Genomic DNA, 17,713 nt, shown 5'->3' with positions numbered 1-17,713 from the left:
AAAGTAATTTACTATCATCAATAAAACTAAAAATATTTTCGAATATTAATTTATTAATGAAAAAATTTACAGAAAATTTTAAGGTCAAACAATTTGGGATTAGTTCCGTAATTTGATTTCTTTGCTGTTGGTTGTCTCATCAGAAAATTGCCATTCAGCTTTCTGCATCCTTGTGGATAACATTTATGATGGCGAGCGTAAATAAAATTTTCACCTCTGGGTTATTGAGTCCAGGTAATGACACTATTAAAAACTCTGCTCAATAGTTCTTTGAAGCCTTCTGAAGAGATCAATAGTCATTTGTGAAGTGGTTCAATGTAACTACTGATTTTTATTACTGATACAGAAGTCTTTTTTTTTAATTCGTTCATCCGAGATGAGACAAATGTGTAGTGCACTTTGGTAATGATGCTCAGAATAGATGAGAATCAGTGATCAATAGTCCCACAGCATCAGATTTTTCCGCGGAAAAGTATTCTGTGTTTTTTTCACATATTGATGGTGCTCCCTCCTAATGCTTCTTGTATTAATTACTTAATTAATTTAATTAAACATTAGAATTTATGTAGTATTTAATAACAATAACTGTCAGTTTCTCACTTCTGATTCGGAGGATAGGTGACAGTAATATAATGATATGGGGGGGGGGTCAGGTAGGTCTGGTGCCCGGGCACTAGATTACATGGACTCAGATGCTCTTTGAATGTTATACATGGGGTGCCAAAATGAGTGCGTATCCCGTCCGACAAAGTGTCTAGCTGCGGCCATTGTAGTGAATTGTTGTTCTTGTACTGACAGTTCAGAGTTATGTGCAACCAGCGAAGAATAAGTGAATATTTGCCCTAATCTGAAATCAACAAATCCTAGGTCGCTATGGCGACTAAAAAACTTTATACTACCATCTAAAGTTTCATGCTTGTGTGCATTGCTAAAGTGGTGTCCAAGGATGCCGCATAATTTTTGGAAATTATGTTACAGCATCTCTGTCTACCAACATGAGACTATTATTCTCAACAATAAAATATGCTTGGCTCCTAAGAAATTTGGCTCACACCTAATTTAAAAAAAGTAGTTCATCGAGCCTGACTCTAATAAATTCGCTTGTTGCATAAATCTCATTGACTCGCAATCAAGATTGACATGGGCATGCCATACTTTTTCCCACTTGTTTTGGAAGCATTTGATCGGAAAGACTCCAATAGTAGCAGTCTGAATTAAACATTGCTTTGCAGCTGGTTTTTTTTCTTTCTTCTATATAATGACTTCATAAAGATAACTTTGCAAATTGTATCGCCATTATGTTCCAGATTTTTTTAATGCAAAAATTGATTTGTATCAATTTAAATGTTTCCTCTAGGTTTCAAGCGAACATCAAGCATACTTTATTTTGGAGTTAGAAGCAATTCTACCGACCAGCAGCCTAAATTAAAGGTGAGCAATTCACAAGTATGACATTTTGGAGACAAAATTGTAGCGAGAGTAGTTGCGAGAAATTTTCCATGTACTCACTGTATTGTAACATCTCATCAATACTGTGCATGGGAAAAAAATATGTCTGCACATTGGGGATGAATAATTTGAGGGAACATTGGTTGCAAGGCAGCGAGCGATTCCCATTCCCAGTGTCGATGCACTTCAGCGGGTGTCACATATTTTCCCTTACTCTGGGTAGTTATCTGTCTAGCCAAAATTTGGGTTCGTTTTCCGCTCACAAAATTCCTGATCTGAAAAATGGATCCTTCACAAAATATAAACAAACAAAAGTCATAAATACAGTGTTTAGTTTCTTTTGTGATGGGTTAACTAGATTATTTTGCTTCTCACAAAATTGCTAACTTTTCACAAAACTAATGACCCTTTCCAGGAACATAACAAAAACATTTTATTAAAAACGGTATCCTACAAAGACAGTCTGGACATACCCCTGTTGCCATCGGAGCTGTGACATATTCAAAGATCAGTGTATCGTGTCTGTTTTGGGGGAAACGGAACCACTGTTTCTTTTTTTCTTTCAAACAGCACAACTCAGGTCTATCGCCATCTATGGGCAATTTATTACCCAGTGAGTTGTGCCGGAAATGTAAGTGAGTGCGGATCTAGTGTTGTGTCAGATTTTTCAGTTCTGTCATCTATATTTCAGAAGTGAAGTGATTAAATGATAATTAAATTTGTACCATTAGTAGGTCTGTTGGTCTCTGTGGTGAGACTTTTTAAAGGGGGAGATCAGCTCGGATTCACACCTCGAAATTGGGAACCACGGAAAACCAACTTTTCAGCCCGACCACCACTGTAACAACGGGAGGGTTCGAACTCGGGATGCGAGTCCGTCACTATGACTACTAGACCACCACAGCGGCCAGACCCACTACTGCACTTAACTGTAGATTAAATTATTGTGAGTTCGTAATCTCAATTCTTGTTGTGTTTGCTCCCGATTCCTGCAGGGCCAGATCTAGAGCTCGCTGTTGGGAGGAGTGATTTTACAAATAGCTAAAAAATTAGTCTCAGCACGAAGGTGATCGTGTGTCCCACATTTTCTGTAACAGTCCTGGTTTTTTTTTCCGCCACTTGACTTTTTTTCACAAATTGACCCGTTTTTTAGTCGAAGTTTTCTTGAATTTGTTGTTGAAGTTCCAAAAATTGATGAATTATCGCATTTTGCTTGGGGGGGGGGGGTTTCATCGGAGTGATCCCACTTCCAATAGATCCGCCCCTGGATACTTGTGATCAAGGTTATGTCACATGTGGCTAGTCACAGGCAACATGACCCCAGGAGAAATTGCTACTGCTGGTAGTCTCTCACCTGGGAGAGGGAGGGGGTTCTTTTTCTTTTCTTTCAAACCGAGCACAACTATGGTCTATCACCATCTATGGGTGATTTACTACCTAGTGTGTTGTACCGTAGTCTGAAAGTGTAACTGTGTGTGTGTACCTAACAATCTCAGTGCATATGTAGTGTTGTGTTTGATTTTTCAGTGTCGCCATCTATATTTCAGAAGTGAAGTGAGTGATGTGTTATTGGGGGGGAGGTTAGTGCACCGACCCCTCTATGAGTATTAAAAAAACTGCTGTGTTTGGAATCAGCAATAAATTGTAGCTCCTGTTGTAATTAGCTCTCGTGTGCAGAATATGACAGTGGTGCAATAAAAATGATCGAAATGATGACTATATGGTCAAACCTCGTTAATGAGTCACTCTTGGGAGAGCAAAAATATGACTTGGTAAGCGGAGTGACTCATTAAATGGAGTAAGCCATAGCTGTGCCAATTCCTGCCTGAGGACAATTGGGACTTGGAAAAAGTGGCCCGTTAAGCAGAGTGACGTGTTAACCAGGTGACGCACTAACAAGGTTTGACTGTATCTATATTATCTCTCTTTTTTTCATCAATAGGAAAAGTATGGTCCATTGAAGGATGAAGATAGAATATTTACCAACCTTTATGGCCGTCACGATTGGAAGTTGAAGGGCGCTTTGGCTAGGGTTAGTTTTTTTCTTTTTTCCTTCCGCTCAATAAATTACTTACCTAAAGAATTTTTCAAGTTTATATATTTTATTTCAATTTTTTGTGTCCATAAATGTTGCCACTCAATCTTATAAACTCTTTACACACTTTAGGGTGATTGGTATAAGACGAAGGAGATATTGCTGAAAGGAGCCGACTGGATCATTAAAGAAGTCAAAGATTCCGGTCTTAGAGGGAGAGGTGGTGCTGGATTTCCGACTGGTTTGAAATGGAGTTTCATGAATAAACCTGGGGATGGAAGGTTAAGATTTCATCACTACATATTAAAAAAGCGGCCGTAATCTTTTTTAGAAACTTCATATCGAATAGTTTTATGTTACTGTGTTTTTTTGTATGTTACCGACTGCTGAAAGTTGGCACAGTTCCAAAGCTAATCTTCAAAGTTTTATAGCAATTCGACCTTTAAAAAAATCTATTACTATGTGAATCTGTTTAGTTCGTTATTTATTGCTCGCTTTTCGTAATTTGTCTTGTTCAGGCCTAAATATTTGGTTGTCAATGCTGATGAAGGAGAGCCGGGCACCTGCAAAGATAGAGAGATAATGAGGCATGATCCCCACAAGTTAGTCGAAGGATGTTTGGTCGCTGGTAGAGCGATGGGAGCTCGTGCTGGTAAGAAATGTGTCAACACTCTCTTTATTGTCTATTTCGGAAGGTTTTTGAATTTTTTTTGTTGTTGTAGCAGTGAGTCAGAGCTTCCAAAATTTGCAAGTGCTTTTTTTTCTTTTAATACAGTCGAATCCTGTTTGTTATAACAAAATTTTATTATAAAGTGATTCCGTGTTTCTGCATTTTTTCTATGTAAACTTATCTGAAGGATTAGAAAAAGTATTCATTATAACAAGGTATTCATTAAAACAGGATTCGACTGCAATATTTTTTATAAATTGCTTTTTAAAAAGTAGTCATTGAATGACTACACGAATTTGGAAATTATAGTATCTTCCTCCCCTCAAGAAACTTCGGGAAAGGTTCGTCTTTATGGTTTGTTCACCCATATATATTAGTCTGAATGACCCAAATTATGAAATAATTTTCTACATTGTTGTCCTGCTCAAAATTTGCTTGTCTCGCTCTTCAACCTATCGGATTCAGCTGCAGCTTCAAAATCTCAATCTTTGTCGTCATTAAGAATACAGAAAATATAGGAAAGTTCAGATTGTAATCCGTTAATAAAAGTATATTTCATTGATAACATAACAATGATAAGCAAAATTTGGCAATCGGATGATCACATGTACTTTTTCTATAAATCTGGCTTCGAACATGGTCAAGAAATTATGCAGTGATGCCAATTCCAGAACAATGGAATAATGTAACAGTTAAGATCAATTATTATAATAATTAAAACAATAAATTATATTAAAATTAGGGAAACAATTTCATATAGCTGATAAAATTTTAATAGTTGATAATTATTAGCTTTTGTGAATGTTGATGATTAAGTTGTGATTTGTTGTCATTTTACAGTAACTTCTAGAGGCACGAATGCGAGTCGATCTCCCCAATCTCGCCGCAGAGAGCAACAGCCCTACAACAGTACATTTATTAATTCATTACACTTCACTCACCATGAGTTAGGAAAAACTCATAGTTTCAAAAATTCATTGGAGATGGCCACACTACACGTAACAAGCATTACACAGAAACAAAAACTTCATGGTAGGTTCACTATGCATAAACACATATTCCAACGTTTACCAATTCATTAGAAGTTCCACAGGAATATGGACGAGGTGCACGTCTGGTTTAGTAATAATCATTTTACAGATCCAGGATAGAGTAATTGGATAATTTGAACGTTTTTCCAGTGACTTTGGACTTCAAATTGAACGAGTTTGACTATATATAATAAGCTCTTGATTAATTTTGTACATAAGAAATGTCTCAGTAGAGCTATTAATAGGTTAGAATAAGGAGTTTTGAAGCTGATAAAGAGCTACACATTGTAGCGATTCAATATTTTGTCATTGATGGTTTCACATAGATCTAAAAAAATTAAATTGTAAATTATTTTGATCACTGCCACCCCCCCCCCCTCCCCATCAGGGCACATTATCTTCGAGTATGCATGTGTAAAAAAATTATATCGGTAGTTGCTGATGTAGGAGGTTTAATATAATGTTTTTTTCCTCCCCCTTTAAAAATTAGCCTACATTTACATCAGAGGAGAGTTTTACAACGAGGCTTCAAATATGTACGTCGCTGTGAAAGAAGCGTATGAAGCTGGTCTACTTGGCAAGAATGCGTGTGGTTCTGGTTATGATTTCGACGTTTTTATTCATCGTGGTGCGGGAGCATACATATGTGGAGAAGAAACGGTAAGAATCTTGGCTTCCTCTCTCTCTCCTTTTTTGACATTAACTTTTAATGCATGTTTCAGGAGTAAATGAAAAAATAATAAAGCAATCTTTGAAATCTTTTTGTACCCTTTTTCCTCATACCAATGTAAAAAAACTTACACAATTTACCGGTAATTTCCTGCCTATAATCCCAAGGCTATACGTTGAAAAAAAACACCTGAATATCTTTGTATGGATGATAGACTGTCATGTATCATCTACAGCAGTGGTTCTCAACCTTTGGAAGACTGCGGCTCTGTATGATTTTTTTTTTTAGGTGGAAGGCCCAGTCATAAATACAACCAATCGGAAACAAATAGGGATGCATGAAATGATGAATCACTCGCTGCCTGGTTTGACTCGTGCCATTGCCCGGCGGTTGAGAATCACTGATCTACAGCAGTGTTTTTTAACTAGCAATTACCGAAGGGCATCAAACACAGAGGGAACGTTGGAACCTTCTTGCTGTATGTCATAATTTCCCAACCTTTTTTTTGTCCCATCGCCCCAGTGCTCTCTTGGAAATTTCCATCGCCCCCATTGGGAATCACTGCTCTATGTCAGTTGCTCTTTAAACTTTATTCTGCTTTCTTTGTTTTGAAATATCCTGCTAATTTTTTGTGGACCATATTTATAAAACCACTCATCTAAAGCTTTTTTTAAAGGGTTGAAGGGAAATTAATACATTAAGAAAAATACATAAATGTTTTTTTAGACCAACAGATAATATATATATATATGCATAGAAAAATCTGTATTTTTCCTCTAATAAATTGTGAGCAACAACCGCTCCCATTTCTTAAGGGTTTGGTGATAATTATAGAGATATAAGTATCGGAAATTCACATGTGCAGATAACTGAATGACTTCTTTAAATAGTGAAATTTCATAGCTGCCAATCTTGTAGAACTAAAATTTGGATCTGATTTCCTTGAGCCAGATTCACACTTGCAGCACTATGCAGCTGAAAAACAAGTTTTTGAAATGTGGGTGATGTGATTCTGACTGATAATTTGCGATAAAAAATGTTTTTCTCCTTCCTATGGCAGCATAGCGGGGGGGGGGGGGGGGGGGGAAGGTATTGAACTGGCTTCGTGAAAACCATACACACACAAATATAACAGGGATTTTTTTTAAAGTCTGATTTTTCATAAATGAAACTAAAATTGTAAGGATTCTCCCCTTCCTTTGGAAAAATGTTACATCGTGTTAACTATCACCGAAAAGAGCAAAGTTGCCTATCATTGCCCAAAGACAGATTAAATTTCTACCTGTCATTACTACATTCAAATCAAAATCATGGCAACAAGAAATCACTGTCAGGCCAAAAATGGGGTAGACTTATTCAAAGCATGAAGTGCATGGTCAAAGGCCAACATTAATGTTTTCTTCGAAAGTTGGGATTTTTCAATCATAATCAAAATTTAGGAAGTACAAGAACTTATATGCGACGCTCAATAGTCTGTGAGATCAAATAGAAGTTCAGGATCCTCTCAAAAGATCAGAGACTTGACAGCTATGAAATTTGAATGTGTGGATTGTACACCTTTTTCCTTTGCTTGAGAATTTTATCTATCTTCCAATTTACAGGCATTGATTGAATCTTTAGAGGGGAAGCAAGGGAAACCGCGACTGAAGCCCCCGTTTCCAGCTGATGTCGGTGTGTTTGGATGTCCAACTACAGTCTCTAATGTTGAAACCGTTGCTGTAGCGCCCACCATATGTCGTAGAGGTGGCTCTTGGTTTGTTTCTTTTGGAAGGCCCAGGAATTCTGGCACCAAGGTTTGATTTAATGTTTCAATGTGACACAATTTAAGTGCAAAATACTGCAAAGCAAGAATAGATGGGTTTGAAATATGCTTAAATGTTTTTTCTAATATTTATCAATGCAGTTGTTCAATATTTCTGGGCATGTGAATAATCCCTGCACTGTGGAGGAAGAGATGTCAATACCATTGAAGGAACTGATCGAACGCCATGCCGGTGGTGTTCTTGGAGGCTGGGACAACTTGATGGGTGTCATTCCTGGTGGGTCATCAACGCCAGTCATACCCAAAAAGTAAGTGAAAAGAAAAAAAAATCTATTAACTCTATAAACGCCAAAACGGCCGAGATGGGGAGTATTGGTATGTTTTAGGTTTGTGAAAGGTGAGGCATATAATGAAATATCTCATCTGAGGCGGAAACCTGAAAAACAAGTTTAAGTCTCATAGAAGGGTGAGGAGAAAAAGAGTAAAAATAGAAGAAAAAAATTAGTCAAAACTTGTAGGAGTGTATTTTGAGGGGGGAAAAAACCAGCTGTAAAAGAGTTAAATTCTCTGATTTTTGAATCAGACTATGTCACACACAAGTCTCTGATAGTTCATTGTTGCTGCTGCTCAAATTTTGTATAGAATGAAGTAACGCACAATCTATCTGCACCACATCTACCACATTATGTGCTTTTTTTTTTACTAATTGACATTCCAATGATGATTTGTTTCAGTTATATGATGTATATGTTACGTTGAATGTGATAAATCAATGATTATCTATAGTTGCTGGTCAGTATGCATAATCACCAATCGTCTCGGTGAGTTCGATAAATTTTTCTACATTCATCACTTTTACTGGTGAGTATGCATAATTTCCAAGTGAAGTTGGCAAGTATTATAAGTATGGAAGAAATCATGTAAAAACATTTTAGAAACATGCGCTGTAAGAGGCATGTAAAGAATCGCCCCATATCATCAAAAACACTAAGCTGAAGTGCCCAGGACAACTGATAGAATGGATTGAGTGTGAAAGTTGGTGTCACAATGCTATGGAACATGTAAATGTAAAGTTTTGCTATAAAATGGGGGAAACTAAGATGGAAACCCATAAAATGTTGATGAAGGTGTACGGAACAGAAACAGTGTGTAAAAAATGTGTTTATGACTGGTTCAAATACTTCTGCGACGGAAAGAAAACTGTTGATAATGAGCTGTATTTGGGTCAACCATTAACAAGCAGCAAACCAGAGATCATCAAACAAGTGCGGCAGATGATTGGCATCTGACTTTAATAATGATAGTGGATGAATTGGGGATTAGAGTAAGGCTCCTGCAAACTTCTTTTTGTTCCCCCAGCTCAAGGGAGTCATGAAAGTTCTACATTTTGTAGGCACATACCGAACATTCAAGCCAAAGGGACATCGTTGCTTTGGGCGATCGCAAAGAAAGCTTTGCTAGCTTTACAACTGTTGTTAAAAGTGTATTGTAGCTAATGGAGATTACTCTGAAAGCCAATAAAGGTATTTTGTTTGTATCTCCCATTTTCTTTATTTTTGGAGACTATTCATCAAACTTTTCGAGCGCACTTTGTAAATGAACTTGTTGAATTAAGGGCGAAATAGGTAGAAGTGGCAACCCTCCTCTTACTTGTGTTATTCTCGACTTTGGGTCGTTTAACCCCAAAAGAGAAGGGGAAATGAAAAAACTGTTTAAGTATGTAAATTACACTTATGACATAACACTTGTTAAGCCATTTTCTATTACTTTTTGCATAATCTGAGTTTTCAGTAATCCAAAGTTGTCTCGGTTCCATTCACCTCGGATTATCAAGACTCCACTGATAAAAATAAGTGTTATAAGGGGAAAAAATGATAAATTATTATCAGTCTTGCAATGTTGGCTTTCTCCATATTTTTAAACATAGCAAATGTCACCAATTCATCATCCTAGATTGATGTTTGAGCAAAATTTCCAGTAAATTTAAGTAATTCATTGACAATTTATCATATTTACCAACACAACTGGGAATTATACATAATTATTGTTAAATATGATAAAAACTTGACAAAATTTATCAAACTTACTTACCAAAATAGTCAGTGATTATGCATGATAACCAGATTTGTCTACACATTCCTCTGCGAAATTTCTAATGAATCTGTTGCATGCAGGAATGTGTTTTGTGAGTGTACATATGCATAGCCCTAACTTATTTATTTACGTTGTCAGAGTTGTGCATCATTACATATAAATACCACAAATGATGCAAATATTACAATGCTTTTGATACATCCTATTGCAGTGATAACCAGACTTCCATTAGTAATTTGTTCCAAGACTAACCACATAGGTCAAAGTAAATATATTCACTAATGATGCCTCTTCCTCCTCAGTAGGGGGTGTGGAAGGTAAATGTACATATTTTCCTTAATCTTTCCCCTTTTTTATGCCACTCTTGCTGGTAAACATTGCCATTTGAACACTTTGTCAAAGGTCTTCAAGATTTGTTCAAAGTGCGTTTAATTGAAAAAAAAACTTTTTAGTTTTTCGAGGTAAAACTTAAATTTGAGGTAACATTTGTTAAGGAGACAAATCAGGGTATAGATGTATTTGAAATGTAGGATAGGGGCGAAAAATGTTTTTTCTTATGTGTGTCAAATTGTCACCTCAATACTACAAATTGATAACTTGAAAATTCCTGATGTTTAGGTAACTGCAAAAAATGACGTCTTAGCACACACTTCAATGTGTCACAACTGGATAACCTGTAACACAATTCTAAACAGTTATTCTTGTTTGTTTTTATGTAATGTTACATATAAAATTCCTTCAGTGTTTCTGAAACACTTAAAACATGTTTTTCTCGGAATATCCAAAATAGAGTTATCTAGTTGTGAAATGTTTTATTTTTACCGTGATATTTAAAAGAAAAAAAATTAAACATCTTTTAGAGTATGCGAAGAGGTTTTGATGGACTTTGATGGTCTGATAGCAGCACAAACAGGTCTTGGAACTGCTGCCGTAATTGTTATGAACAAGCAAACAGACATGATAAAAGCCATAGCCAGGCTGATCGAGTTTTATAAGCACGAAAGTTGCGGACAGGTAAGATCTGTTGGTTTGAAAATTTTTCTACCTTTATTTTTGATTTCTAATGATAAAGCAAGCAGTTTTGCCACTCTTGCTCTGGAATATATGTAGAAATTTCAATGTTTGTAATGTTTTCGTGCTTTTAACTGATGACGTTTTTCCTGTCTCTGCATTTTATTTTTTAACAAAAGCTATTGTTAGCACTTTTCCTAACCCGTGGAGTTTAAAAACAAATCTGGCTAAAACCAGTTACTTTTTTATGCTTTCTTCATGCAGGGTGCATTGAAATGTCCTTTTGGCCAGGAATAACTCTGGAACACAGAGAATTATTGCTATGCAACTTAACTAACTGTACAATAGTAAGACTCACAATCAGATGCAATAGAAAAAAAAAAAGCCTGTAAAATAATGGGGGAAACGTAAAAATTAAAATTTATTTATATAAATAACAGACTCTTTCCCTTTATTATAGGAGGATATATAATAAAGGAGGTTATATCATTAAGTTGAATGGGCCGACAAACTCAGAGGGTTGTTAGTAGGCATCAAGAGGAACAAAAGTGGCAATGGAACATTGTGTCGCAAACCACATTGAGAGGGTGAAAATCGGAAAAAATGGATGCTCTGAATCCAGGGGAGACGAAAGTTGAATGCCAGTTGATCACTGAATGTGTTCGTAGGTTCACTCACCATATCTGACGTAAGCAGCGTCGCGAACAACGTAAATTACTGCTATTGCTGTAGTACACATGTAGCAGTTGGTTGTCTGTTTCAATGAGTATCGTGATGGCACTACACAAATGAAGAATATGCTGATATGCATCTAATTTACGGTCGAGCAGATAGCATTGGATGCTAAGCACAGCGGATGTACTAACAGCAATATCTGATGAGTTGTCCACACCATACTACCTTCGCAACCATCAACTGCTACAGAATACTGAGACCTTCCACCCATCACGGCATGAGATACAGGGAGACCGCAAAATTTACGCACTCCTCAAATGGAAGAAACCGTGCTGCAACGGTTTGCCGATTCCCTGTCAAGCACATGAGCGGTTGCAGCTGAACTTTTTGTTCAGCACACTGCAGTCTGGGAATAGTTTTTTATGTCGTCGGAGACTGCAATTACGTCAGCAGCCGCCACTTCCAACAACTCTTGTAATAACTAATCAAATAAATATTTTTGTAGTTATTATTGTACATTTTGTCGTTCCACCATAACGTCGATACCTGCATGCGTTTTTCACAATTTTCACCCTGTCAGCGTGGTTTGCGACACCGTGTTCCATTGCAATTTTTGTTCCTTTTGATGTCTACTAATAACCCTATGAGTTTGTCAGTCCATTAACACAACACCCTGTATATTCCCTTTAAAATGCTTTTAATAAAATTAGAGTTTCTTTCCGATTATATAACAAAAAAGTTCATCCCACTACATTACGATATAAATATGTCAAGTTTTTGTTACAAAAATTATTTTTTTTAATCACCAAAATAACACTAGAATGACACTTGCGGTCATTTTGACCACAATAGGGGAAAAAATAATTTTTTTTATCAGTATCTATGCAGTCTTTTTTACTTATTTTTGCAAGAAACCTTTGTTCATGAAGCAATTTTTTAGAAATTTGGACACATAAAATGGCTTATTGTCACAAATATATAATGTGTGTGTGACCATTATATGTTTTTGATATCTCCACTATCCCATGTTTTGTTACTTTAAAAAGGGGTTTGACTGTGGTTTTCTGAGCTCTTGTAATTGGTGGCTTCATTTTCAATTGGTAGTCCACTGACAAGGTTCAAAGTAGGATAATAAGCTTGAGAAATTTGTGAACAGATTGCATGTGGTGAATAAAGAAACTCAAATAGCCGCCAAATCCTGAGTGATGTAAAATACATGCATTAGACCTCTTTTCGATGCTGATTGCATTGGGCACTGAATGGATTTATTTTATCAAAAAAAGACACTCATTAGTAGGGATTCAGAATTTCTGGCAGAAATTTCCTTTGTCCGCAATTTCAGTTTTGTGTATGCATGGTACTCAAGACCTAGATTTTCTCTGCTTACTAACTGTAGGACCCCCTAACCCAAAATCTGATTTATATCGGTTTTTTTTTTGGATAATCCGAATTGGCCTTGGTCCTGTTCACCTCGGATTATCAAGGAGAACTACTGTTAATTTTAATCTCACAATTATTTTTTCGTGGTGCCGCTACTTGTTACATTTTGATAAGTCATAGTCACTGCACATTGTCTATGTTGCTTCAGTCTATCTCTCACTGTTCAAGAGCTATTTCTAATTAAAAGGAATTTCTTATGTACTCTGTATCTGGTGTGAAAATAATTCGTAAAATAATATATCTCACATGTTAAAACAATTGTATTATTATCATCTTGACAGTGTACCCCATGTCGTGAAGGAGTCGGGTGGATGTTCAAGATAATGAAGAGATTCGGTACGAATGTCAAATCATAATTATATATCTGCATCATATTACGTTATGATTTTTAAGTTTGTTTTCCCGACACAATAATATTAACTGTAAATTTCAGTTCAAGGCACAGCACAACCAGATGAAATCGACATGATATGGGAGATCAGCAAGCAAATCGAAGGACATACTATATGCGCTCTCGGTGATGGTGCTGCCTGGCCTGTTCAGGTGAAGTCACTTTTTTTAAAATCGGGTGTTATTTATGTATTTATCTTTGAGGACAGTTGAAAATAATTAAAGGTATGGGGGGGGGTGAAAGATAGCTTAGTCTGTGGGAAAATTCAGGAATTTGCCATTTTAATTTTGAAATATGGACGACAGGTGACAGAACCAAGGGTCTGTCCAGCCAAAATTTGAAATTCTGGTTCTGAAAAACAGCCCCCCCCCCCACAAAATTCCAGATCTGGAAAACAGACCCTTCACAAAATACAAATTAATGAAACCCTAAATTTTACATTTCATTTCTTCTGTGATAAGCTACTAGATTATTTTGCTTACCACAAAATTAATGACCTTTTTCACAAAAATAAAGGAAATTAATTAAAGTAGTACTTTACTTACAAAAACAGATCCCTGATAACACGTTTTTTCACTTATCGATCGATTAGAAATTCCCCAGAGGAATGTTTACTAGGCACATTTATGATGTAGTAGTAGTAGTAATTTAATCTAGGTTCCAGAGACCCCCCTAAAGCAGAATATAGCAAAAACTGCAACACACATTGCAGAACAATGAGTGTTGCTGCAGATAATCTCGGGAAGAATTTTATAAAAAAAAAGTAAAAAACGCTCACACTAATATGATAATTTTTACTACATAACATTTCTAGTCAGCTGAGGACTCATTGCAGAACAATACAAAACTTTCTGCTTTGGGGCAGAGACCCTGGTTTAAGCTAGAATAAAGTGAAATACCTATTTTGCATGTACAAAAAATCACTGACAATTAACTACTATGCTTTTCATGGAAATAAAAATTCTTTGGTGGATAAATTCACAGACAACAGTACCTTGTGAGTGTATGAGCAAGTGAGCATACAAATGAATGAGCATGGAAGTAAGTGAGCATATTGTTGCTATTCGTGCAAAATGCTCGTTTGCAATTTTCGCTCACAAAACCAAAAGCTTCTTCACATGTTTCCGAAATGTCGTATGACATTTTTATGAAACACATGTGAAGCAGCTTTTAGTAGCATAAAAAGATTTTAACACACAGTTGACCCAGCTTAATTGGATAGTGGATGGACAGATACCCTGCTTGAATGAATGAAATCCTCTGGGCCACCAAAATTTCTCCCATAGAGACAATACAAATACAGCACCACAACAGGCAAAATGCCCAACGAGGTGACTGAGAAAAAGATGCCCATAAAAATATGGATGTCATATATTTCAAAAATACAGCAACCCAATTAAAAATGCAATTAATAAAAATTATAAACAATATATACTCATGATAAAATATTATACAATGCCCATAAAGAATACTTATGGTTGTCTTATTCTAAGTATGGATAGCTTCTCCATTTACCCCAACATGTTTATCGTATTTCTTTTTAAACGTGTCAATTGTGTTACAATTTACTACCTACGGAAGTAAGCTATTCCATTTATTAACAACCCTATTAGAGAAAAATTCCCTGCGACACCATAGCCTTGCATTGTCCCTCACCAAGCGATGCTGGTGTCCCTTTATAAAAGCAGTCGATTGGTGGTGTACTAAAAGTTCATGGTCCATCCTATCCATCCCATTAAAAATTTTGAACACTTTGATCATATCCCCTCGACACCTGCGTTCATCCAATGTAAACATATTCAAAAAATGAAGTCTCTCTTCATAACTCAAGCCCTGTGTGCCAATAAGGACACACGTAACTCATCTCTGCACCCCTTCAACCAAGTCTATGTCCCTCTGTAGGTATGGTCTCCAAAACCTTACAGCATACTCCAGTCCAGGATGAACTAAGCCTCGAAAAAGCGGAAGAATGACTTTAGGAGAACGCGAAGAGACCTTTTTGAAAATGAGACCAAGCATTCTAATTTGCTTTTTTGACCACCGCTAAACAATGTTCAGAAAACCTAAGCCGCTCGTCAATGAGAATTCCCAAATCTGTGACAATGTTAAAGTTCCTGCTTAATAAGATAATTTCAATGACTTTTTCCTACTTAATAAAATATTATGCTTCACGTATCAACTACTATACATATGTTTTTATTGAATGAAACATTTTGAATTAATAGCAAATATACAGAGCTCCCAATCATCCTACTTTTTTACCAACAAATCTTATCAACAAAATTTTTGCAATTTATTTTAATTGAGTAGGGGAATCATTGATATGTGGCCAAAAATAATATAAATGTAGAAGAATGCAATATTGTTTTTCATGTTACTTGAGGGGTTGTATGTGGACCATTTGGTTTATTAATTTTTCTTTCGCTTAGTTTGAGGGTTCAACGAGTAGAGTAGTCATTAAAAATTTCTATCTGGATGGAAAAAATAATTTTGTATTTACTAGTTCATAGTCTTTTGAACTAACATTCATAATGCAAAATTATAATCCACATTTTGTGCATAGGTTGAAACAGTTTGCATTACAAATCAGTTGGATACATGGGCCTATTTTAGGTTTGGTGATTCTGATGCTACCCAATAGCTTCAATTCTCTTTTGTATTTTTATGGCATGCAGAGGCATAAACAATATTTCATTTCTAGCTCTTTGCTAAGCATTGTAAAGTGCTTCATTTGTCAAAAATGATTACACTGGTATTAAACAGTAAAATGTAAACAAATCCCTGTAAAAAAAGGGTGGACAATGCAGTACAACCATCTGGTTCACCTTGACTTGTTTACATCAGATCTTGTAATTTACACATTTTGTGCTGTGCTTTTGAAAGTGGTCTCGAAGGAGCATCATTCTTAAAAAAACTTATGTCTCTTCATAATTTGCTGTGCATTGTTGAAGAGAGCTCATAGACTGGACTGTGGAAGACTCCAAAAAATGTAATGTAATATTGTGAGGAGAGAGAAAAGATTTATATCTATGGTTGGTAGCGTGTATACACTGCTTTGGCCCAAAATTGTTTTAGTTACCAAGTCATCTCTGTCATTTTGCTTTAGTTCGACGATTCAATCTTACAGGATACCAAAATATATAGTGCTTATTATATTATTAATATATGTTTTTTTATTATGTTGTCGAAGGGAGGGGGTACCTTCTTACTTTTTCCAATTTTCTGAGTGGGAGCCCTGAATATGTTACTAAGTTAAGATTAATACATTTGAGAGTAGGTGCTGGCCTCCAAGTATTCACACACAAGTTGTCTTTAATACGTACATTTGATTATCTTTTCTGTTGAGTAAAAAGAGGGCACTAACTTTCCTGATGAAAAGTGAAAATCTTAGGTATTGGGATCATTGTAATTAAATATAATTTTCATTTTTGATGTCCGATTTATTCTAGAAGCTTTATTAATATTGATCCTTCATTAGTTTTCGATATACAAACTATGCTAACGTTGTAAAATGGCAATTGAGTTGTTCCCACGTAATTGGATATTGTGTGCTGGAATTGTTATCCAATTAAGTGGGGTTGACTGTACTGTATAATATGTTGCATGAATGGAGACGATTCAGTGTGGGGGGGGGAACTAATAGAATTATGTAGTCGCGCACGTACAATTTTCTTACTTTATTGCTCACTCACTGGTGCCAAACTGTTGTCTGTAAATTTTCTTCTTGGTGGTTATGGATTAGTGACAAATAGAGATACATAGTCTTTGTTGGTCACACTGATACTGTTTCGAGACAGTTCATAGAATTAGAATCTGCAACTTAAAGCTGATTTTGAATATATACCATGTTTACATAAATCTAATATGGTTTTTTTTCAGCTTTGAAATCAAATCTGTGTTGTTTGGGTGAATTTATGATGTAGGAAAAAGAATTACTTTTTTTTTAATTTGAAAAAATGTGATTGAAAAATTGAACTTTTTCTCATAATGCAGGGTCTGATAAGACATTTTCGACCTCAAATCGAAGAACGAATCAAACAGTATGAAGAGCAGTTCAAAAAGATGGAGGCAAGAGCTTGAAGAAACTTGTTTTTTCAATGAGTGAAAGGATTATTTAAATTTGTATTGTTCTGTCATTAAGTTTGCGAAATAGCTCTCCTGAATCGTAATGCATAGACCTGTACATAGAGAATAAAACTGTATATAATGAAAATATACTTTTCGTGCTGTTTGATCAGTCAGTAATTTGCTTTGCTTCATTTAGCTTTTCATTCTGGTGTACTTAAGCATTATATGACAGTGAATTTCAACCCCTCCTGTAATCATCAATGTTTTTTTTTTAGTATTCAATTCTGTAAATTTAGTGGTTAAAAGAAAGGCACATATATTAATGGAATACGCATGACTAAAAATAATTTTTACAAAAATTGAATTATGTACATGACAAAATCAGATTTACCCTGCCTCGCATCTTTTGCAAGATAC

At 35.8% G+C, this 17,713-nt stretch overlaps 1 protein-coding gene across 1 annotated transcript; it reads left to right on the top strand.

The window, feature by feature from the left end:
• The first annotated feature begins 159 nt into the window (after positions 1–159).
• ND-51 (NADH dehydrogenase (ubiquinone) 51 kDa subunit) lies at positions 160–17,445 on the top strand. Its single transcript, XM_089250606.1, has 12 exons — positions 160–234; positions 1,358–1,431; positions 3,392–3,481; positions 3,617–3,765; positions 4,003–4,136; positions 5,676–5,845; positions 7,457–7,648; positions 7,759–7,925; positions 10,572–10,725; positions 13,119–13,173; positions 13,271–13,380; positions 17,222–17,445. The coding sequence occupies exons 1-12, from the start codon at positions 186–188 to the stop codon at positions 17,306–17,308; spliced, it is 1,431 nt and encodes a 476-aa protein (XP_089106732.1). The 5' UTR covers positions 160–185; the 3' UTR covers positions 17,309–17,445.
• The last annotated feature ends 268 nt before the right edge of the window (positions 17,446–17,713 follow it).

Source organism: Pholcus phalangioides, unplaced genomic scaffold (assembly GCF_987345545.1).
Source record: "Pholcus phalangioides strain wild (caught in Gottingen) unplaced genomic scaffold, Ppha-v1.0 ptg000024l_1, whole genome shotgun sequence".
NCBI classification, from domain to species: Eukaryota; Metazoa; Arthropoda; class Arachnida; order Araneae; family Pholcidae; genus Pholcus; species Pholcus phalangioides.
This window is presented reverse-complemented; position numbering and strand designations above follow the sequence as displayed.

Coding starts and splice junctions, on each gene's coding strand:
- ND-51 (XM_089250606.1), top strand. CDS start 186: ATGATGGCGAGCGTAAATAAAATTTTCACCTCTGGGTTATTGAGTCCA. Junction 3,766..4,002: donor AATAAACCTGGGGATGGAAG/GTTAAGATTTCA, acceptor TGTCTTGTTCAG/GCCTAAATATTTGGTTGTCA. Junction 7,649..7,758: donor CCAGGAATTCTGGCACCAAG/GTTTGATTTAAT, acceptor TTATCAATGCAG/TTGTTCAATATTTCTGGGCA.